Here is a 22,361-nt window from a genome sequence, read left to right as displayed (position 1 = left end):
CTCCTCTTCTCATACTTAAAATGCCTGATATTGAGGCTGTCATTTTCTCTGATAGAAGAGAATAGAATTAATGCACAAACCAAACAGGAATGCAATTACTTTTACTGTCAGTGGCCCAAGACCATATGAAATACAGACTCTTACAATTCACACTTGAGACATACAAAAAAGGAAATATTTTATTTTCTTTGCTTTGCCAAATAGATTGCTGTGGAAGTGACAGAATCATTTGTGGAGTACATCAAAACAAAGCCTATTGTGTTTGAAGTCTTTGGACATTATCAGCAGCATCCTCTCCATCTCCAAGGACAGGATCTCAACAGGTATCACTCACTGCTCTGGCATAGAGACAGTTTGGGATCAGGCTCAGTCTAGCTCTGAGGTTCAGGCAGTAATTTTTCATACTCCCAAAATTAGATAGCCACACCCTCATGAGCAGGATTCCTGACTGATCTGAGTGCCTGTTTATCCAGTGTAGGATGTCTTGTTAGTGAGTGATGGAATTCTTCCACCATCTCAAAGATGGAAAGCTGTTTTGCCAATACAGCAGCATCCACCCCAGAAACACTGTGGTGGTAGAACACTGCACCCAGAACTTCAGTGCTGATCTCAGTGAGTTCTAGTAAAGCTTCACAGTTGCTCCAGGATCTGCAGTGTTCCCTCAGGGCAAGTGGCCTGGTAGCCACCAGGTAGGGTGACAAAAGAAGAGAGATTAAAGGAAAAAGGAAAGGCTTGAAACCTTCTGACACACTGGTTTCAAAGCTGCTGGGCATTTGAATTTTGGCAATCAGGGACAGGACCTAGTCCTGTCTACTTCATAGTTTTAGGGAAGAGGCTGTTTTCTGGATTGCTTGGCCCGTTCAGCTTTCCTGCTGCAGGCAGCAGCTCCAAAGAGGAAGCACATGCTGGTTGTGAGGGGAAATGCCAGCTGAGACTTGTTCCTTTATCCAAAGTTATTTTTGGGAAATGCTTAGTTTGCTTAAATTTTCGGTGCAAAATGGAAGTAGTGAGATTGGAAATTGTAATTAATCCTAGGTTTCAGTAAAAAAAAGTTGTTAAAATAGAAAAGGGAGATGGTTGGTCTGAGAAGTAGGCTGAGTCCACTCATTTTCCTGACAAACAATATTTACCTCACTTGATAGGATTCTGAGGATATTTTTAGAGACAAAAATGGATGGAAGGACAGTACTGGACACACGTATAGATACATGCATGTGTGTGTGTTTGTATATTTTTTATGTTTAGCCACCTCTATATTGATAACTCCTTTCATTTCTCTCCAGCCCTCCACAGCAGTCCCGCAGATACTTTCCTCCCCCAATGCCACTCTCAAAGCCAGGTGAGAACAGTTCCCTAATTCTGCACACCCCATCTCTGCTGATGAAAATGAAGGTTGTAGTGTATTCCTAAGCTACTCAGGACACCAAGAAATGTAATGGAGTGAACGTTGCAAAGGGCATTTGATCTATCTTTGGTGGCTCTCCTGCTTTCTATGTGTTCTTTCCAACCTCCTCTTGCAGTAAGTGCAGGGTAGAATTCATTCCCCATGTGCTGACTTTATTCCTTGAGATCTGGCTCTTTATGTGCTTACTGAGCACTTGACTGGAAATTTGCTTATTCATTAACCACTTCATCTTTTTGCTCTCTAACATTCTTGTTTAGTGCGTCAGTCTTGTTGAAATAACCCTTAGTTTTCTTTGCTTAATTGTAATAATGCATGCTGAACTTTTTTGTGGTTTATTTCGATTCACCTTTTATTTCCTCTGTCTTGAGCTTTCTCTCACCTGCATGTTTCTACCATCCTTTTTCTTTTGTGTGTGTGTGTGTCTGTGTCTTCCATTCCCTTTGCAGACCATGAAAGAAAGATTGAGTTGATTAGGTATCTTATGTCTGGCTATGTAAACGTGCATGTGCTGAACACACTCTCCGAGCATGCCAACGTGCTTGCATCCTCTGCTGTGGCTGCTTTCCAGGATGGAGCTGACCAGCTGCCACCTTTTCTCTTTCTGCCTGTTCCCAGTTGTCAGAGTGAGCGGGCTCCTAAACGAGATGGTTAGTAGCCAAATTTGATTTGTGGTAGATGTAGAAGTAGTTCCAAAACGGGCTTTAGGATTTCTTTTTTCTTAACTTTGACATGTAGGTTTCTTGGAACTTGAAACCGCCATGGTTGTGGTCATGGAAGCAAGAAGCTGTGTTTAAGTTTATGGCTATTGTAGGGAAAACCATATAGAGCCTGTAGTGTGCTAGGTGTCCCAGTGCCTTTTGTATGTCACTGGATCTGGTCCCTGAAATTTCCAGGACCTTGTGATTTTCTTTTCTCTGTGTGTTCTGCACCTGGTTTTGTGAGACTGGGATAAGCATATGAAAAGTCAGCTAGCCGTAGAGGGAACATCCTGCTGTGTTCTATGTAGGTTTCCTCTTTGCTCACCTTTTGCCACTAGCACTGATATTCCTTGCTGATGTTTGTATCCTGTTCTGTTGAGAGGAAAAAAAAAAAAAAAAAGACAGAAAAGAAGACACTCTGGTTATCAATTAGGCCACTGCAAGTCCTTGAGAACTTCTAGACCCAGCTTTCATGTTTGGTTAAATGTGTCTTTTTGTTATTTTTTTTTCTTCTAGTGTTTTAAGCTTCTCTCTTAGCAGTAAATTTGAGTTACTTGTGTGATTGATGTTCCTCTTGCCATCAGCAGCATTGGGTCCAGTTGTAATGAGTTCATGTGCATGGTGTGATGGGTATAAGAGAGTGAGTACCCTGAACACTGAATGGGAAGAGTAAATGGTGACACTGAAGCTTGATACCCAGCATGATGAAATGTAGTGCTGTAAAGTGATTCTTCTGAAATATGTTCCTCTGAGGTAGCTGCTATTTTATACAGAAAAGAAACAGGGTTCACATTTTCTTTTTCAAATGAGACTACACAAGCACACCTATGAGGAACTCTTCTTAACTGGGGACTGTTATATAATTCCAATGCATGAGAAATTAAGTCATGGTGGAAGCTGAAGGACACACAGGTGTGTGACAGCAGGGGAACCTACAGAACACTTGAGCAAAGGAAGAATGGGGCTTGAGAGGCTAGAAGGCAGAATAATTATTTGGCTTAATAAAAGCAATAAGGTTAGTATTTGAAAGGAGAGAAAAATGGAAAATCAGTTGCAGACTTAGAAAAATACCTGTCAAGAGTACAGAGGAAGTGAGCTTTTAAATGTTCCCATTTCCAAAAATTAAATGAGTGAACATATGAGAGAAGTCATGCAATAATAGCCTAGAGGTGTGATGTAAGTATGCATGGAAGAACATCAGGTTATTTCTACAATTGCAGTTACCCCACTGTATTTTCAACATGGCTGATACCTACATTTCTATGAAAGAAATTAGAGAGGATCTATTCAGGAGTAATCACTAATCCCAGAAGCATACTCTGCCAGGACTGGGGCTTGTTCAGCCTTTTCACATACACATTCTTTTATCTAAACTGGTACAGGACATAAGCAATTTCTAACATGAAGTGAAGGCTGCAGCTTTAAATTTTTATTTTATTATTTTCTTGTGTGAGGAAGGGGCAATATACTTTATTGGTGAGTCATTTTGAAGGTGAACAGACCTAAGCAATTCTACATCACAGACTGGTAAGCCACTCACAGTTGATCAAATTGTTTCTGTGGGCCTAGAGAGGCTGTATATTTTACAAGCATTTTGGCACATTTTTGTTTTGTTATTTAACTTTTTTTTTAATCTAGTAACATAGATTTAAAAACCAATCCTTTGAGAAATAATGATTGCTGTAAGCAACATCATTTTCACTGAAAAAAAGGTCTTTTGTACACAGAACACATAGGATGACTGAAATTACATGGTTTTATGAGCCCTTGTTCAGTCTTTGTAAATAATTTTCTTCTTCCCTTATTTACTTTCTTTAAGTGCCAGCCACAAAGCTAAATACTATGAGCAAACCAAGCCTGGGCCAGAGTGTGAGCAAGTATGACCTCCTTGTGTGGTTTGAGATCAGTGAATTGGAGCCAACAGGGGAGTAAGTACTTTATTCATCTTCTGTGTTTCAAGAGAAGTGGTTTATGGCAGTTTGATCTCTTTTCCCCTTTGTTCTGTTCAAACATGGTTGATGTTGAGCAGTCACTATTGGGTGATTGGGCCTGGTTTATACCAGCCTGTTGTATAAATTCTGCTGGTATTTATTGTCCCTACTGGAAGGGACTGAAGAGCCAGCATGAAATCCTTTCACACTTGCAATAACTTTTCCACTCTTAAAGCCTGTGCACACCAGCTCAACAGGAGCTGGCAAAGCTTCCTTTACACAGCCCATGAGTTTAGAATGTCTGTGTGCCCCAGAAGTCATCTAGCAGGCACTGTTTTACATTCACCTCTTACAGAGAAGGTTTTCCCCTGACAGATCTTTAGGGATTATTTTGAGACTTGAGTTCCACAGAGTTTTCTAGTCTTGGGAGTACAGTCTGTGGTACTTCTGTATTTCACTGCTACTGTGGTGCACTTGAGTCCAGTCTGAGAGTCAGCAGAAACACTCTCACTTCTTCAGATACTCTGTGGAGGGATAACTGTTGGCAGGAGAATGCAGAGTACAGTTCCTGTGCTGTTATACCTTTCCTGGCTGCTGATTTCACTCTCTCACACAGGTATATTCCTGCTATTGTGGACCACACTGGGGGCCTGCCCTGCCAGGGGACATTCCTGCTTCACCAGGTACTGCTGTAGAACAGCAAGTTTCATCTCTTGGGGGGGTTTAGAAAGCTACTGGCTGGATTTTGCATCTTTTGTGTGTCCTGCTTTCCCACACAGCTCTCTCATGGTAGCTGTAGGGTCAGCCTCCTTTCAGGCTGTGCTTAGTCTGGTAGCCTGGGGCTATAAGAAGAATATGTTTGGCCCCCAGTATGTTGGTGTTTGCTTATCAGTGTGCATCCCACTCCTAAAAGATGAAAGCCTTTTAAAAACAGGAACCCTTGGGACCAGATTTATGCCTTCAGTGGTCTCTAGCATCTCCACCAAGGACAAAGAAGGCTCATGGTGGACTCATTTGCATTGGTTCTTTCTCATTTCATGTGGCTGTAAGACAGATCCAAACAATGACCACCTCTCAGTGCATTTTAAATGCCTCTACTTAATCACAAATGCTGATGTAGCAATCCTTAATAATATCTAGAGACTATAGCAACAATTTCAGGACTATTTTAGATTCAAAACTTCTGCCTTTTTGGACTGAGGAGGGAGAAGTGTAATTCCTGTTATATATGAGAATAAAATTATCATCTTAAGGTAATTTTTGAGCCCTGGAAAACATAAGTGTTTGTTAACAGCTAAAGACTGATTTTAATAGTGGTATTTGCTTCATTTCTGCAGTGTAAGTGCAACATAGATGATGGTAGTGTGCTTGTGAGAATACTTCACCAGTGTCTTTTGCTTTTGAACTCTTAGGGAATCCAGCGTAGAATCACAGTCACCATTATCCATGAGAAGGGCAGTGAGCTGCACTGGAAAGATGTGAGAGAGCTGGTTGTTGGTGAGTATCTTCTGCTTTGCAGGTTGCTATTGTAAAGGAAGAAGAATTATGGTAATTTCTCCTTGTATCAGATTCTGTCATCTTCATGAGTTTTGGCTGGGAGAGGAGGATTTTGAAAAAGGTTCTGAGGGAAAAGCTTAAGTTTTGCAGCTTCCACTTTTGCAGCTGCTTTTTAATCACATAGTCTGAAATGGTATCTAGGAAAACAAATTCCTTCTGTTCTTCAGGCTTAGTTTTAATTAATTCCTCCTTTTGCCTTTTTCAGGTCGCATAAGAAGTAAAGCAGAGGTAGATGAAGCTGCTGTGGATGCTATTCTGTCTTTGAACATTATCTCTGCAAAATACCTGAAGTCCTCTCACAACTCCAATAGGTAAGTGAATAAAGCAACCACTCTCACAGGAATCTAAAATTTCCTTGGCCTCTGAGGTATTAGCAGGTTGTTTGGAAAGCTGAAAATGTTGCTGGTTATTAAATGTAGAATTCCTTGGGCACAGAGATAATAAGTGTTACTCGTTCTAAAGCTAAGTTGTTGGTCTGCCTGGAGGATTTCTTGATACTGTGTATTACTTTCCATTTGTAAGCACCACAGAGGATGGAAAGGAGCAGCTTAAGGGAGGGTCAGAATTTAACCCAGAACTTTGAACCAGACATCAAGGTTTGTTGCTAGAATACAGCACTGAAATCCAAGGGTAATGTCAGGGAATGTATTTATGGCTGTGTCCATAACTGTCTTAATCCTGGAGCAAGCATGTGGCAATTCAAGCAAGAGCCATGCTTTGTAACTGAAACTTCATAATTTGTGGATTTATACAGATGTATCACAAATTGACTCCAGCTCTAATAAGGGGGTGTCTGTTCCATGTAACTGCAGTCATTTGGGCAACAGCAGGGCCTCTGGCTGGCTGTGTCTCCTGCTTGGGCTGTGTTGCTGTGCAGATCAGGCAGACTCACATTGTTCTGCTGCAGTCACTGCAACAAAGGGCAGGAGCAGAGGCACAGCCTCTCCCTGCTCTGACATCAGCCAAGTCACTTGACCACTCCCTGCCTCTGTTTAGCTGGTGCAAAGCAGGAATATCTCTGAAATTTAACTCTGTATGAGTGTCTCCAGAGGGAAAGGGGTGGTTTTCAAGCCCATCCCTGCTGCAGCTGCTGAAGGCTGGAGGCAATATCCTTCCAGACCCTGAAATGTTCCTTCTCCAGAGTCCTCGACTCTGAGAGACCATTGGGATATTAAAGGTGGCTTCAGGACACTGCTCCCACCAACTGAATGTTCTCTGCCACCTAGTGTCTGTGCATGCAGACAGGGGGTGAGCAGTTATTCTTTGCCTCCCACTGAGAAGTAGGCATTTGGATTTTAATGTATTTGAGTTAATGGATCAGTGTAACTGGAACATCAGGGGGCTGGAGGCTAGTTGTCAATCTGGTACTGTTGAATTTGCAGTTGGAAAACCCTTTACTTTCTGTTCTCCAGCAATTTCAAGAAATTCCTATATTGCTCTGTAGTTTTGTGTCAGGTGGCCCCTTGGATAAGGATGAGTGTGAGTGAAACCATGGCCATTTCTTACCAGAATGCCAAGATTTAATCTGTGGGATGAGTCCATGGCAGGGTGGAGTGGGTGAAGCCCTGGTGAGGGGTATGTCTTATGTTTGCTCATTGTCTGCAGACTTGGTTGGTGTTTGGTTTTTGTTTGGTTTGGTTGTGGGTTTTTTGTGTTTTGTTTGGTTTTGGGTTTGTTTTGTTTTGTTTTAAGTCCACTTCTTCTGTTCCTCTCAGCTGTTGCTTTTCTGTTCTGCTCTTGGCTGCACTAACTGAAGCTCTTTCTATGTTTTTACAGGCTCTTTCTTGATAAGGATATGCCTAGGTATTTTCTGTTTGCTTTCTGTTTGCTGCATAAAGATTCTTGAAAACAGAATGCTTTATGTCCCATTTGTGTTGCTGCCACTTCCCTTTTAGCTTTTACTGAGTTCTGTTAGCACCCCTCTAAGCTCTTCCAGAAGTAGTATGTCTGTGTCCTTCCTCCTCCTTTGTGCCAGGGTTTTATTGTTCTACAGTTCAGTGGGGGACTTCCAAGGGTAAACTTTCCTTCCCATGTAAGAGAGAGCTTCCTTTGTTCAGTCTTCCCACTTGTCAAAATAGGCCATCAGAATATAGTCCCTATTTGTAGCCCTTGTTATTTTTTCCCTTTGTTCTGTATCAAAGAACTAAACTTGGAATTTCTTACTGTCTCTGACTCCCTGATGCTTGCAGTGTTTGAAGTACCAAATCAAGGACTGAATGACGAGGTTACTTGAAATTCCAGCTCAGAATTGCACTGAACAAAAAGCAGTGGCTGCCATGTGATTGGCATTCAACCTCTGCTCTTTTGGATTTGCATCTGGGATTTAACCAGCTACCTCTTAGTTTACCAGCTGGCAGAGAAGTGAGACATGCTGACATTCCTCTTTCACCCTCCAGCCTGGCTCACAGCCAGGCTGCACAATCTGGGACAATTTGCACTCTTTCTCTGTTCTGCCTCTTTGAAAAAAGGAAGACTTCATAAGTCTTCAGTGCTCTCAGTGACCACCTTTCCCTTAAATTAACATTCCCTGAAAAATCAGTTGTAACACTGCACTGGTGCCTTTCCCCTGGTTCTCCTGTTTGCCATGCTTTGCTTGTTCTGTGCTCCATTTTCCTCCTTGTTCTGCTGGCTGTGCTGAAAGAAGTTTGCTCACTTCTGGTTTTTTTGTCTCCCTCTCTAACTATTATAGCAAGTTCTGCTTTGATCAGGCAGTTCTGTGGATATCTTAACTTCCCAGCTAGACAAAATCCAGTGGAGTAGCTGTCTGGATGCTGTGTTTGACTGCAGCTTGGTGGTCATCCAAACCCCATCATTTTGCTAAAGAGGGACATTGAGTTCTGCACTGATGAACATTTACACCTCTGTTCTCTCCTCAGGAGAAGTCATGTGTGGCAACTGTGCAGAGCTGATTCAGGGGCTTCCCCATCTATGGGGAACCAGATTTTACTCCTCCTTCTACCCAGCCTGTAGATCTAGAGCTTACCAGAAGTTCAAAAACTTGATTTCAATTACTAAGGCACAATGAAAGATTAAAACATAGAGACTCAACACAGATTTCTAAAGGATTAGAGGACAACCTGTGTTGTTTGCCTCATCTAACTTAAATAAGGATTATTACATACAGTGCTTTTGAAGTAACTTGAACCTTTAGAGTATTTTTCTCTGTAGCATTTTTAATAGAAGCAAGACATTTGGAAGTAATTTCTTAAGAATGCTACTTCAAATGAAAACATTTAGCAATGTTCTCAGCTTGTATTACTTGACTGATTGATGGTGTGTCAGTGTTTTAGCTCAGAATTGAGTAATTGGTATCAGGAAAAGGGAATTCTTTATAACTCCTTTTAAGGTCCAAACTCTTTCTTTCTGATGTCTGCTCTTAGGCTGCCTCATGTTTCTTTTTGGTTTGCTTTTTGTTATTTCCTCATTCTACTCACACCCTGCTTTTTGTCATTTGTCTTCAGTTTGGTTTTTTATTTCTCTGAGTTGGCCTTGGGCATTAGTATAGGAGCTCTTTAGAGATACAACTTCTTTTAAAAATAATATACATGAAGCATTTCCTTGCTTTTAGTACCACATCATTTGGAATCAAAATGGGATGGAAAAACCTCAACAGCAAGGGGATTTGGGAAGGAAATTATATGGAAGTGATGAAAAATTAATGCCTTCTTTTTCTGTTACCAGTGTAGAAAGCTGCAAAGTGTGTGGTATTCCTGAGTAAGGGTATAAGGACTTCTTTCCAAAAGAACCTCTGTGGAATCAGTCTCTGCATGTGAGAAAGGAGAGAGCTCATTTCCCTAAGCCCTTGTTAGAGAGGAGTGAGTGATATGGTGACTGTAGAGCTGATGATTTAGCTGACCTTTGTATCATGCTGTCTCTCACTTTTTACTTGAAATTCCCTGCTTTTTGGGGGAGAAGTGAGGGAGCCTTCAGCTTTTTTCTTTCCATGTACCAAAAGGAGAAACATCTTACAAAAGTTTGTGTTAGATTTGCAAGTTTTTGCTGGAAGCTAATAGGAAGCTAGAAAGAAATCTTTATCACTGGAATGTAGGACTTAACCCTGCCTATCAAGTATCCTGATTTGCTATCAAGTGCTGCTGGGTTTATATGACAAAGTATTTGAGGGTTCTCTTCTGTTGCTATATGTTAGTCCCGAAACATGGTGTAGAATGCATGTTCCTTATGAAATAGAATCTTCCCATGTATTTTGGAGGTCCAGCTGGGTTGAATTGTATCTGAAGCAATAGGGAGGAATGTTCTGTCTGTTCAGAAACACTGATCTTCAATGCTGACTTCCCTGTAGTGCTATGACAGCTTTTGTTCTCTTCTGTATTCCCTCTTTTTTCCTCTAGATGAGGCGCTTTTTTAATAACAGAGAATGGTCTTTTATGCCACACTATTTGAGGTAGAAGTAAGGCAGCTTAGGAAAGGAGAGAAGGTCTTTGCTTCAAGTATTTGTTATCTAAACTGCTGAGATCAATACCAGTCATAGTGGGTGATGTGAAGGAAGTGATGCTCTACACTGACTGATGAGAGGGATGCAGAGCACTTACTACTGAGCTCTCACTCTACTTTTTTCCAGGACTTTCTATCGGTTTGAAGCAGTTTGGGATAGCTCCTTGCATAATTCCCTTCTCCTCAATCGAGTGACACCATATGGAGAGAAGATATACATGACCCTTTCTGCTTACCTGGAGGTTAGAAACCTGCACTTTCCTTTTTATTTCTGACTCATAGAACTATTTAAGACAGCAGGCAGTGTGTACCCGAGATAAATACTTCCTCCACTACATGATTTTGAATCCAGAAGCCAGTGAAAGTCTTTCTTCGGTTTCTGAGAAGAGTGGAAAAATGCATTCCCAGTTAACATCTTGATGTTGCAAGGCAATAATACCTTGACAAATGTGAAGTGAAGCTCATGATCTTCTTACTTCTATGCCTCATTTTATCTATATTTGTATTTGAAAATCCATTTAAATCAGTGAATGTTTCTATGTCAGTACTGCTAGTGTGTCAGACACTGGCCTAGCTCTTGGCTTTGCATGCAAGGCACTCTTGTTTTGTGTAGTACAATTATTTCACCCACAGGATGCATCAAGAAATTTGACAGTTTCCTTTCAGAGAAGCACATACAAAGCCTTTCACCAAAGCCCCAGAGAAGAACAAATTTCAAAAAGCTGTCCCACAGAAAGAGGGAAGCAGCAAAACTTGGCGTTGCTGTCTGCAGCCACTCATTCATTCCTGTGTTTTCTCTTAGCTTGACCACTGCATCCAGCCTGCTGTGATAACAAAAGATGTTTGTATGGTCTTTTACTCACGAGATGCCAAGATCTCCCCCCCACGATCACTTCGCAATCTCTTTGGCAGTGGCTACTCCAAATCTCCAGATTCGTAAGTTCAGTTGCCAGTTCTGGTGTTGGTGTTTTATGCTGCCATGTGGTTTTTCTCTTAGAAGGCATGGGGGGAATGTAGCTCAGTTTTCCTGTTTTTTCTTCCCTGAAGGTCAACCTAGTTATAGTTCTCCACTCTGGGTTTGAACACACTTACTTGTATTTATTTTGCAATGAAATGCTGATGGCTTCTGTGTTTACCAACCCATTTTCCAGCCTTCTGACTGAAGAGTTAGGAAGAGAGAAACATTTTTCAAGCTTGTATACAGATGACCCTGATTGTGACCTGGAATTTACTGCAGTGGTTGTTCTCTGAGTCTAAGGAGGATGGGAAACATTGGGGAAGTGCCATTTTTAGAGACCTTGCAGTCTGTCCTGACTATTTTATATCAAGAATAGAATTCAGATCTAGTTCTAACTAACCAACTATACTTAAACTTATAGTTTGGGGACCACTTATCTAAAGCTAATATACTTTATTTCTGCAGAAAATAATTTGTTTTTTTTTTCCCCTCTGGTTTCTTATGAACAGCAATCGAGTAACTGGGATCTATGAACTCAGTTTATGCAAAATGGCAGACACAGGAAGTCCAGGTAAGCACTGACTGGGTGTTCAAGTGATAAAGATGCTGTGAAGTGAAATACTGCAGAAAATGTAATTGGCAGACCAGAAGTAACACTTCTTTCCTGATGGGAACCAGTTCCTATGTTTCATAGGAGCAGTGAAATGTTGCCATTCCATACAAAGCTAGCACAGCTAAGACTTAGTTTTGCTACAGTAGAGTTTCCTCTTGGTTTTAGAAGATATTACTGACATCTGATGCAAATTTGATAACTTGGAAGCAGTGCAGTTGATGTAGTATCAGTATACTTTCCTTTAAGGCCTACTGAACAGGAGTTTGCTTTATATAGGAGTCAGAAAATATCTGAATGCAGGAAGAAAGCTGGACTAAACCAGATCTCACTGGGATGTGTGATTGCTGTTAATGCAATCATTGCTTTGTATATTTCTAGCCAGACAGAAGTAGTGTTGGTTCTTTGCTGTGTTTCTTAGTGCCATCCCTCTGACTATGTTTTTAACACGTCCTTTGTTGGGTTTTGCTGCTCAGGAATGCAGAGAAGGAGGAGGAAAGTCCTGGATACATCTGTGGCATATGTGCGAGGAGAAGAGAACCTGGCAGGCTGGAGGCCCAGGGGTGACAGCCTCATCCTAGAGCATCAGTGGGAACTGGAGAAACTGGAGCTGCTGCATGAGGTGAGTCAAGAGACAGCAGAAAGAAAACACCTAACAATCTTTAGCTCAGAATCTTGGCAGATTCTACCTCTAGTGCCATTGTAAACTTTCCTCCTGAGCAGAGATGTTTGCTGATATGAATCTTAAATAAATGCCTAAGACTCCAGTGCCTGTAAACCAGGCAGCATCCTGGGCCAGATGATTCTGATTGATTTTCTTACCAGGTGGAGAAAACCCGACATTTCCTTCTGCTTCGTGAAAAGCTCGGTGACAGCATCCCCAAGTCTCTGAGTGACTCACTGTCTCCCAGTCTGAGCAGTGGAACCCTCAGTACCTCCACCAGCATTTCCTCTCAGATCTCAACTACAACATTTGAGAGTGCTGTGACCCCCAGTGAGAGCAGTGGCTACGACTCAGCTGATATAGAGAGCCTGGTGGATCGGGAGAAGGAGCTGGCCACCAAGGTATTACTGGAGAGAAGGCTCATGGGTGTAAACTCAGGTGTCAGAAAATATTAACAATGAATTTCTAATTATTAAAAAGTAATGATGAACTTCTCAGCTTAGGGAATATCCAGTAGTGTGTTTCATTTTGATGTGAAATAATCCATTCTCACCAGGCAGTGCTGGTGGATAGCTTTGGCTATGGTTGTTCCTCATTCTCCTCCATCAGTAGTTCAGGAAGTGAAACTTTCAAACTTTAGCAAGGGAAGTAATAATTCCTGTCTTCTCCAAGGGTTTTTCACAGCAGTTTAGCATTTGTTGATTCTTTTATGAGCTGCCAAGTGTGCCTTGGCAAATTGCCTCTGTGTTCATATTTCTCTGAACATCTAAATGTAAAATTATTCTCTAAATGTCTTTTTTTTTTCTGCCTTAGTGTCTGCAACTTCTTACTCACACCTTCAATCGAGAGTTCAACCAGGTGTACAACAGCATCAGTGACTGCAAGGTACATAATGCAGTACAATACATTATATTTGTAGTACAACAGGAATCTATTTGTAGTTTGTGGAATCTGTTGGTGTTGTGAAGAGACAAAGACTTCGTATGAATTTGCTTTATTTTCAGTCTGTTGGGAGCATTTGGCTATTCAGCATCTGGTTCCAAAGACTGCAGGAATGAGATCTGGAGTGAACTTGTTTTATATTCTAGCTTCTGGTTTATTAGCAGATGGGGAATGGTCTTATCTTTCCCTACATGAATTTTTTCTACGTAAAAGGATAAATTGGCTCCTTTAAAAATAGTGAGTGTAGGCAGAGGAGACCCCAAGTTGCAAACTGGATAGTCAAATTTAAGGAGGTCAGAATAATCAGAAGTGTAGAACATCAGTAAAAAGCTGTGTTTACAGAAATACCTTTGTATTTTCACCCCCAGGTGGGTTTATGATGGTTGTGTGCAAATGTTTGACTCCTGAGCAGGGCAATGGTTGATAGAAATACCATTCTGTTATCTGAGCCTTCTGCATGCTGAATGCCATCTTCTAGCCAGGACTGAGCACTGCCTACAAAACCCCCTCTATAATATTTTGCCTTTATTTGCCCTTGTAGCTGTCAGATATTTCTCCAATTGGGCGAGACCCATCAGTGTCAAGTTTCAGCAGTGCTACCCTCACACCTTCATCTACCTGCCCTTCTCTGGTGGATTCAAGATGCAATTCAATTGATCAGAAGTAAGTAATAGGGAATTAAGAGAAAAACATGACTACTCAGTGCTTAGAAATCTCTTTGCTCTCCTCCCCCTTTCTTCTTTTTCCCTACTTCCAGACTCCTTTGTCCAGCCACCTTTCCCTTACTTTTTCCAATCAGTCTGCACACTTATTTTTCCTGTTTTGTTCTTTTGAAGTGTCTTCTTTTTCTTTTCTATAAAAGATTTTTTGATTAAATTTGGAATAACTAGTCAGTGAAAGATATGTAATTTGTGTCTTCTCAGTTTAAGTAGTGGAGAAGCAACTTAATTAGCAGTTATTTTAAGTTTTATTCTTCAGATTTCAAGGGAAATGTTTATTTTACAAAAAGATCCCAATCTCATACACAACATCTAAACTGCAGAATGAAACTTGTAAGGCAGGCTGGGCTGTTGATGCACTTTAAACTCCATTGGCTTTCAGTTGGCTTGTTTTAATTTACTGCTCTTTCTCCACATTTTTTTTTAAGGACTCCAGAAGCAAATTCTCGTGCCTCCAGTCCCTGTCATGAAGTGGAACAGTTCCAGATAATTCCTGCAGTGGAAACTTCTTATCTTGCCAGAGCTGGAAAGAATGAATTCCTAAATCTTGTTCCTGATATTGAAGAAATCAGACCAGGGTGGGTTTTCTGTGGTGGTGTGGTCCTGGCTCCTCAGAGCTGTCACATGGGCTTTCTGAGATTTGTGGTTCCTTTGCCCCATTTGAGGAAGATAAATTAAATGGGTGATAGCAGAACTGGAGAGTTCTGTGTTCTGGCATTTTTGTATGATGGAATGGTAGGTTTGATGAGAGCTGTGTTGATATTTAATCTCTGCAGCATTCATTCCCTGCATCTGCTTAATGACCAGGATTTCTAGTGACTATGATCTCAGTTATCATCAAAGCCACCAAGTTCATTGAAGTAGAGATCTTTGTGGGGCCTTGTTTCTGTCAGACTTTTCTGTACTTCTTGAAGACAAAATTCAGCTTGATATAGAAGTTTGTTATAAAACATATTAAGAACTAAGTGTCTTACACAGTGTTTTGCAACTACCAAGAGACTTAGCTGAAAGCAAAACTACAAGTCAGAAAATTACCTTTAACCTGGCCCAAACCAGGACACAGGGATGCTCAGTAGGTGCCTTATTTAAGGGAAAATGCATTCTGGTTTATCTTGTTTTGTTTTGGTTTTTTTTCCAGCTCTGTGGTCTCAAAGAAAGGTTACCTCCACTTCAAGGAGCCTCTCTCCAGTTCCTGGGCCAAGCACTTTGTGGTGGTTCGCCGCCCCTACGTTTTTATTTACAACAGTGACAAAGATCCTGTAGAAAGAGGAATCATAAATTTATCCACAGCTCAGGTGGAATACAGTGAGGATCAGCAGGCAATGGTAAAGGTGAGTCTGAGAGCTATTGCTTCTTTACACATAGAGCAGGAATTTACAGGTTACAGTGCATCCATAACATGCTTTGTGCCATCTCTGGGACAGGAAAAATGGGTCTGTGTGTTGGAGAAATGTGGCATTTAATGATTCTGCTACAAAGTTCCCAGTTGGTTTTTGGATGCAGATGTACAAGACACACTAAGTGGCTGTTATTAGATATTTTATTTGCTTTTATGACTTTATATTGGTACCATCACCCTGTGTATTTGATTTTTGTAGTCTCCTTTGTGTGGTGCTTTGGAGCTGTGTTTCCTTGTTTAAAAAAATCAAACACCACAAACACCCTCCAAGGAATCAGATTAACTTTGCTGGTCCATCTCAGCAGCTCTTAAAGCCCTATACTCTTATTTTGTATAAAATATCCCATTTGACTGACTAATAATATCCTGAAAATGACCAGTTCAACTTAAATGGTCTTGTGATTTTAGGAGTTTGCAGACTCTTTCTCAGAGAGGAATCATGCATCAACTTCTGTGCTTCTGCACTTCAGTATTTTAATTTTTCCTTTATGTTCCAGACACCCAACACCTTTGGTGTCTGCACAAAGCACCGTGGGGTCCTGCTCCAGGCCATCAATGACAAGGACATGAATGACTGGTTATATGCCTTCAATCCACTTCTTGCTGGCACAATACGGTAAGAGGCAGCTCCTGGGCAGGCAGTTCTGCAAAGCAGAAAGATAGTGAGATATTTTGTTGCAGAATTTAATCTTTTCTTGTAGAATTTGGCTAGATGTGGGAACTGGGGGGGAGGGAGGAAGGTAAGCAAGCAAGGGAAAAAAAAAAAATCGAACAAGCTCTTTGTTTCAGGAAATGCAGTGGCTGCTGCTTTGATCTTAACAGGTGTATCCTCATTGTGAACACCTTGTACTCTTTGTGCAATACTACATTTGGAGACCACAAATGTATAGCTATTGTATAACTATTTTACAAATCTATAAAGCTTCTTACTGCCTCTGTGGAGACAGATCTAGACTGGCTTTTCATCCTCTTGATAGTGAGCTAAAGAAGAAATCCTCATTTCTTTTTTGAACTCTAGAAGCCTTCCCTTTAATACATGTCACAGATATTCACTGCTTGCTGGGAATATCTTACTACACTGCGGTAGCTCTTCCTTTCAGTACAAAAAAAATAAAAACTAAGCTATTACTGTACTGTGTCAAATAATTTCTTAGCAGTGCAGTCCTTAAAGCTCCTGTCTTTCTTTAAAGGAGTGCAGCAGAAGAGTGAGCAGTCATTCTTATTATAGCCCTCAACACATTTTACTTTCTAAATGTGTGAAATAAACTAGGACTGTACAAAAGGGTTTATAAAAAGAGGTGTACACACTCTGGGGAGGGAAGAGAAATAAAGTTCCAGAATTCAACAAATACTTTTTTTCCTTCTCTCTTGTGCAGGTCAAAACTGGCTCGAAGACGCACGGGCCAGCTGAAGTACTGAGTCCATGTAATGTTCTCATCTGTTCTCCCTAACTCACCTTCTGATAGATGAAGTGTTACCTCTCATTTTATCTTTGTGATTCTTGACAGTTTCTCTTGTATGTAATCCTGTGGCTTAACCTCCCCTACCTTCCCAACTCCTTCAGCACATTTTCTAGGTATTCTTAACCCTACCTTGTTTCTTTTCACTTGTGCCGAGAATCCTACTAGTAGCATGTGGACAAACAAAAAAAGAGAAAGACAAAAAATATAATATAAAAAAAAAAATTCAAGTGATTATGCACGACTAAAAAGAAAAAAAAAAGGTATTTATTTTTTCTTATAACAATTGTTTTCCCATTCCAACTGACCTTTTGGTGTCTGTCCCACTGTCCATTGTTGTCCGTCTAGACTGCTGCAGGTTTTTCATTCAGTTTGTGACTTGGCAGTAGTCCTTGGTTCCCTCAGGGCAAAGTTCTAATGCCAGGGAAAGATAAATTCTTCTATGTAGACATTACCCAGCCAGGAACTGCTGCAATAGCTCCTCAGGCTTTCTGAATCCAGCTGCTAATTTAAAGTCTGTTGTAAAGCTGATATTGGACAAATCTATCTGGACAGGCTGGGTTTTGGACTTGGTAAAAGCTTTTGAGTTTCCAGGGTCCAACAGGCTAAGGCATGAGCTGGAAAAAGATAGGGAACAAGCTCAGAGGGGCTGGTTAGAATAATCCTCCTTTAAATTCTTGCTGCAGGGTTGCAGGTGAACAGTGATTGGCTTTCTCTTTCCCAAAACATTAACACTCAGTCCTCTGCCTCTGAACGGAGCTGAGGAGAAGGAACTTGTGCTAATGTGAGGAAAAATAAACCTCAACACAGAAATATTAAGTATAATCCCTGAAGTTTTGTCTCCTCAGACTCATATTTGACAGATGGAGAGTGGTGAGTGAAACCATCACCACGGGAGGGCAGTAGCTCCTCTTACTGCTTTTAGTCCTGATCTCCGAGTTCCTGTAGTGACAGTTCCCACCTCACTTGGAAGAGATTCACGGTTGCCTCTGGTGTGTGCTCTACAGCATCACTCTGAAAGGCCTTGTGCAAGCATCCCTTCTGTGTAACACCCAGATGACATCCCATCTCTTCATGGGCAATGCATCCTTTGTCCACAAATACTTTCTAGCCCCAGACTGGCACTGTTCTCCAGGGAACAGCAGGCCACTTCCACCTCCTCATGGAATAGCTGTTGAATGTCTCCTAATTTCCCTGCTACAATTTTAATCAGCTAAAACCCCCTAGTTAGTTTTAACTTTAGAATTAAACCCTTCTGGAGGATGGATCAAGTAGACTCTGGTCAGTGTACTAATTGGCTTCCTGGAGATCAGTTGGGTGGAGTTAGTTCTTTACCCACCACCTAAGTTCTCTTTATGGCCAAAGTTTTGGTCCTTGCCCCAAGACAGGAAAGTAGAATGAATTTCCTTACTCATCTTTCTTCGTTAGGATTACAGGGGGTAGGGGGTGTTTTCTTTTACCAGGTTTCAGACTGCTGTGCTATACTTGACTTAGCTTGGGCACGGATAGGATTAACTGTGGTCCCAGGGAGTGTTCAGGAATTCCATCCTAAGGTTCTGACCTCTCAAGGGAGAGGTAAAAGGGTTTGTTCCACTGTTACAGTAGGCACATGTAGACACACTCCATCTCAAGAAGGTCTTTTTGGTTCAGCTCACTCACCAGCAGGTCATGCTGTGCACTGGACATTCTGTGCTCAAAGGTGTCAGTGGGACTGGCATCAGTTGAGCAATTTTTTTTAACTTTGTGGGGTTTTCATTCTTCAGTAAAGTGACCTAAAAGCATGGTTGGCAAAGGAGCAGGGAGATGGAGTCTGACACTTACTAGGACGTATCTTTATATACTTTGAAAGAGTACTCAAGGATCTCCTGTGGTCCTCAAGTTTATTTCAGAACTGGAAGCCAGGGTGGGGGAGTATCCTGGGGACCCAGGAGCACAGTAAGGGTGGTTTTTTGTTTTGTTTTGTTTTTCTCTCCTGTTTTTGTCTTGTTTAATTGTTTGTGACTCTTAACACAGTGATTATATTCCTTTGTTATGCAATGGATGTCAATGCACTTCCAGTGTGTGGATCAGAGTGCTCGTGCTGCAGGAGGGCTCCCCAGGCTGGAGCTAAGCTGATTTCAAGAATTAAGCTAATTTTAAGCACTAAGTTGTTGCTGCCATCAGCACCATTTATAATGAAAGTGTAACCAGTCTGAGGAGGAGTAGGAGTTTAGGTGGGGGTATTTTGTGACACACTGAGAGCATTTTCATTTTTATCTTTGTCTTTTTAACTAGAAGAAAACTAGTTTGCTAAGTCTTTGCTTTGGATAAGCCTGAAAATTAACTAAAGGGATATAGGCATTGCATAAAAACATGATTAAGGGATCTTCCTTTAAAAGCAGGAAGAGACAGATGCTTAAAAATACAGAGCTGGAAATGCTACAGCTGTGTTGTGTAAATGTTCTCTTCTATCTAAAGACTGCAAGCAGCTTCTGACAACCTGATGTCTATTGCACAGTTCATCAGAAGAGCAAAATTCTATTTCTAAGCATCCGTGTCTCTTAAGGCACAGAATCTGTGACAAAATCCATTCTTCTTCTGTGGAACTGAAATGAGCATTGTGATTTTCAGGTCTGACATGAAGCCACACAGCTTCAGTTTTTCACAAGTTCCTGAAGCCTAGCTTGAAATACCAATTTCCCTACTTAAAACTGGAATAAAATCAGTTCAGGTTTGGGTTGGTTTTTTTTTTTAAGCTAACAGAGCAAAAAATAAAAGTGGATTTCCATTCACTTTAAAGCTTTTTTTGATCTAGCCCAACATGTTAGAGATTTATTTTTAAAAACGGAGCAAAAAGGGAAAAATGTGCTAAGCTGCCTTCTTTTGACATTTAAAAACCCACTCCTGGTTACCTGCTGTGTGTGTGTGGAGCCCTGGAGTCAGCCAGCTCCTGGGACTCAGGCATTATGCTGGGGGTCTGCCAGCCCACTGAGCATATGCACTGGTAGTAAACTCAGTAGGGATTTGTTGGAAAGAATGAGAGTGAAACTGTGCTGTAGTTTGGGTTTTTTTGTGTTCCTCACTAAAAGGAAGGAGAAAAAATGACCTTTTTTGTCCATTGAAAACCATGTCATTGGAGGTGAAGCTTCCTGGATATTTTAAAGCTAAACTATATCTCCAATACTGTATTTTAGAGATGCACTTTAAGTACCTTTTTAAAGAAAATTCTAATATTCTGGGATGAAGAAGGGAAGGGAATATTCCAAAACACTGAGAAAGGATTTTTTTTCCCAGTCAGTGTCTAATAGTCCTTATTACTGGTTAGCAACATACTTCAAAGCAAAGACTTTACATTTTGCTGCTTGTTATCTAATTTACAGGGATTTCATTTTATGTAATGTATTGTATATTTATACATCTGTAATTATTTGCACACTAGCTAAGAGGATTAGCTTTGGTATAACACCCATTGGTACTATACAATCAACTAATACTGCCTATGCATATGCATCTTTCTGGTACTCTTGCAGAGCTTTGGTTTGTGTTAGTTCATCCTGTGCTGGGTGGTTTTGTTGCAGATGCAGCTGTTGGGCAGCTGCTGGAGGGCAGGAAAGTGATGCTGCTGTTCTGGAGTGGGTTGCTGGATGGACTTTCCAAGGGGTCTCTACCATGCGTGTGTTGCATCTCTCCCTTGTGGTTCACAACCCCAATATGTGGTCTGAACTGTACTGTATGTAGCAGGAATGTATTAATTTTGTGCTTCCTTCTTTAAAAAGCATCAGCTGTTCAAGAACAGGATTGACTTTTTTTTTGTTTTGTTTTTGTTCAGAAGGCCATTTATGCGTTCTAAGGATCTGAAATCACAACTAGTCCAGCACTAACCAGATGGTGGTGTCCAATCCTATTTTGGAACAGTTTTTAAAATTTTACAAGGTCAGCTGTGTATTCAGAAAACTGAGGGGGTGAAGGCCATGAGTCTTCTTAATGTTGCCAAGTGAATGGCCTGATCCTGAGCAGCACTGAGCTACCTCTTGCTTGTCTGGAAGCAGAGGGAGAATTGGATGATCAGCACTTCCCAGGATCAGTTCTTTATTTCCCACTCTTGTTTGTTCATACTTCATGTGCAGTTGATTACAGTTCTTGAATTTGGCCATTAGACATGCTGTTGCACTCAAATACATGCTATTTTTATTTTTATTTTTTAATTGCAGTCCCCATTTCCCTGTTTTAATCTCTGTACACAAGGTATACAAGGTATCTGCTGTATAAGTGGCCTTCTTGAACAAATCTCTTTGCAAACTGATTTCATCCCAGTGAAGGAGTGTATCAGCAACACTGTACATTGATTTCAGGTTTTCATTTTCTTATTTTATTTTGTAAATATATCCGATATTTGGAGCTTGAGTATACAAAATGTAAATATAGTTCATGTATTTGTACTAATTCTGATCCATTTGCTGTATAGCCTTAGGTGTGCAATGCAGATATCTAACTGTGTATGGTAACCTTGCACCACTGAGTTGTTAGTGAACGAGGTGAAACAATAAAGGTACAACCAGTGCATTAGCAGACATGATGTGTTTTCCTTTTATTATGGTTTAATTACAAGTATCTTACATTGATTACCTGTCTTCAAACCCTGTCTTGAATAACTTGTGCTCTCAGGAAAAGAAATTTGAGGTGGTGGTTCTTGAGAAAGGTGAGAAGGCCCTTCCCCTCCTTCCTCATCCTTTTCCCTTTGGGTTTCACAGCATTTCTAAGGATTTTTTTTGATGCTTTCAAAAGGTTTTTTTCTTGAAAGATAAAATATGAGTATTATAGTGCTGCTGGTATTGAACTGGCTTATCTGGGGGGGACAGTTCAAAGTGACAGTGTGAAATCCAGCCACAGCAAAGCACGAGGCACCAGCTCTGTGCACAAGGAGGTGTGAGGGATCCTTCTCCTCTTGGTCTGGAAGTGGAAAGCTCTTCGTAGCTGTTAAGTCACAGTGAGGGGACTTAGCCAGGGCATTCCCAGGGCATTTAAACCCTACAAAAATAGGCTGCTGGTTGCTGTCAAACACCTCTCATAATAGTAAGTTTTGTATAATGGAAAAATACTTTTCCTAGGCTGCTGGCTGGAGCTGTTGCCTTATTTTTTTTCTCAGTTAGGCTCTTGGAAAAAACCTGTTAATTTCTGGTTGGTCTTCAGACAGTGTTTAATGCTTCTGAGCAGCTGCTTGCTGTTTTACTTTCAGATTCACTCAGTGCCCAAAAGTAAGGTGGACCAAAAGCTTGCCACGTCTGTTTGCCACCAGACCTGACATTTAGAATGTGTTTTAATAGAAACCAGACATGGTTTAAAGGCAGATTTGTCTCTCTGGTACACCTGGCTGTGGGGCAGGGGTAGGAATCTCGTGTTCTTCTCCCACACCTTTCCACACCCCAGTGCCGGCCCATGGGTGCCTTTGCCCGAATCCTAGGACACCCCAAACTCCCAGCTGTGGCACCTGAGGCAGTGACTGCACCCGGGGAGGTGCCAGAGCTGCATTTAATGAATTCTGTGTAACCAAAGAAAGGACAAAATCCGCAGTTCGGGGCAGTCCCAG

The 22,361-nt window shown here is 41.1% G+C and overlaps 1 protein-coding gene across 5 annotated transcripts in view; it reads left to right on the top strand.

Moving 5' to 3' along the window:
• Nucleotides 1-21,345, top strand: part of KIF1B (kinesin family member 1B) — an 84,911-nt gene extending 63,566 nt beyond the window's left edge. For all 5 annotated transcript variants that reach the window (XM_030463902.1, XM_030463904.1, XM_030463901.1 and 2 more), the window contains 17 exons: nt 205-323; nt 1,284-1,339; nt 3,923-4,031; nt 4,651-4,717; nt 5,447-5,531; nt 5,797-5,902; nt 10,171-10,285; nt 10,846-10,979; nt 11,511-11,572; nt 12,088-12,233; nt 12,437-12,676; nt 13,089-13,160; nt 13,759-13,880; nt 14,365-14,514; nt 15,075-15,267; nt 15,833-15,951; nt 16,712-21,345. In XM_030463902.1, the coding sequence (XP_030319762.1) occupies nt 205-323; nt 1,284-1,339; nt 3,923-4,031; nt 4,651-4,717; nt 5,447-5,531; nt 5,797-5,902; nt 10,171-10,285; nt 10,846-10,979; nt 11,511-11,572; nt 12,088-12,233; nt 12,437-12,676; nt 13,089-13,160; nt 13,759-13,880; nt 14,365-14,514; nt 15,075-15,267; nt 15,833-15,951; nt 16,712-16,754 (1,938 nt within the window). In that variant the 3' untranslated portion in view covers nt 16,755-21,345. The remainder of the gene's footprint in view (nt 1-204; nt 324-1,283; nt 1,340-3,922; nt 4,032-4,650; nt 4,718-5,446; nt 5,532-5,796; nt 5,903-10,170; nt 10,286-10,845; nt 10,980-11,510; nt 11,573-12,087; nt 12,234-12,436; nt 12,677-13,088; nt 13,161-13,758; nt 13,881-14,364; nt 14,515-15,074; nt 15,268-15,832; nt 15,952-16,711) is intronic.
• The last annotated feature ends 1,016 nt before the right edge of the window (nt 21,346-22,361 follow it).

The sequence above is a fragment of the Calypte anna genome, chromosome 21 (assembly GCF_003957555.1).
Source record: "Calypte anna isolate BGI_N300 chromosome 21, bCalAnn1_v1.p, whole genome shotgun sequence".
Lineage (NCBI taxonomy): Eukaryota > Metazoa > Chordata > Aves > Apodiformes > Trochilidae > Calypte > Calypte anna.
This window is presented reverse-complemented; position numbering and strand designations above follow the sequence as displayed.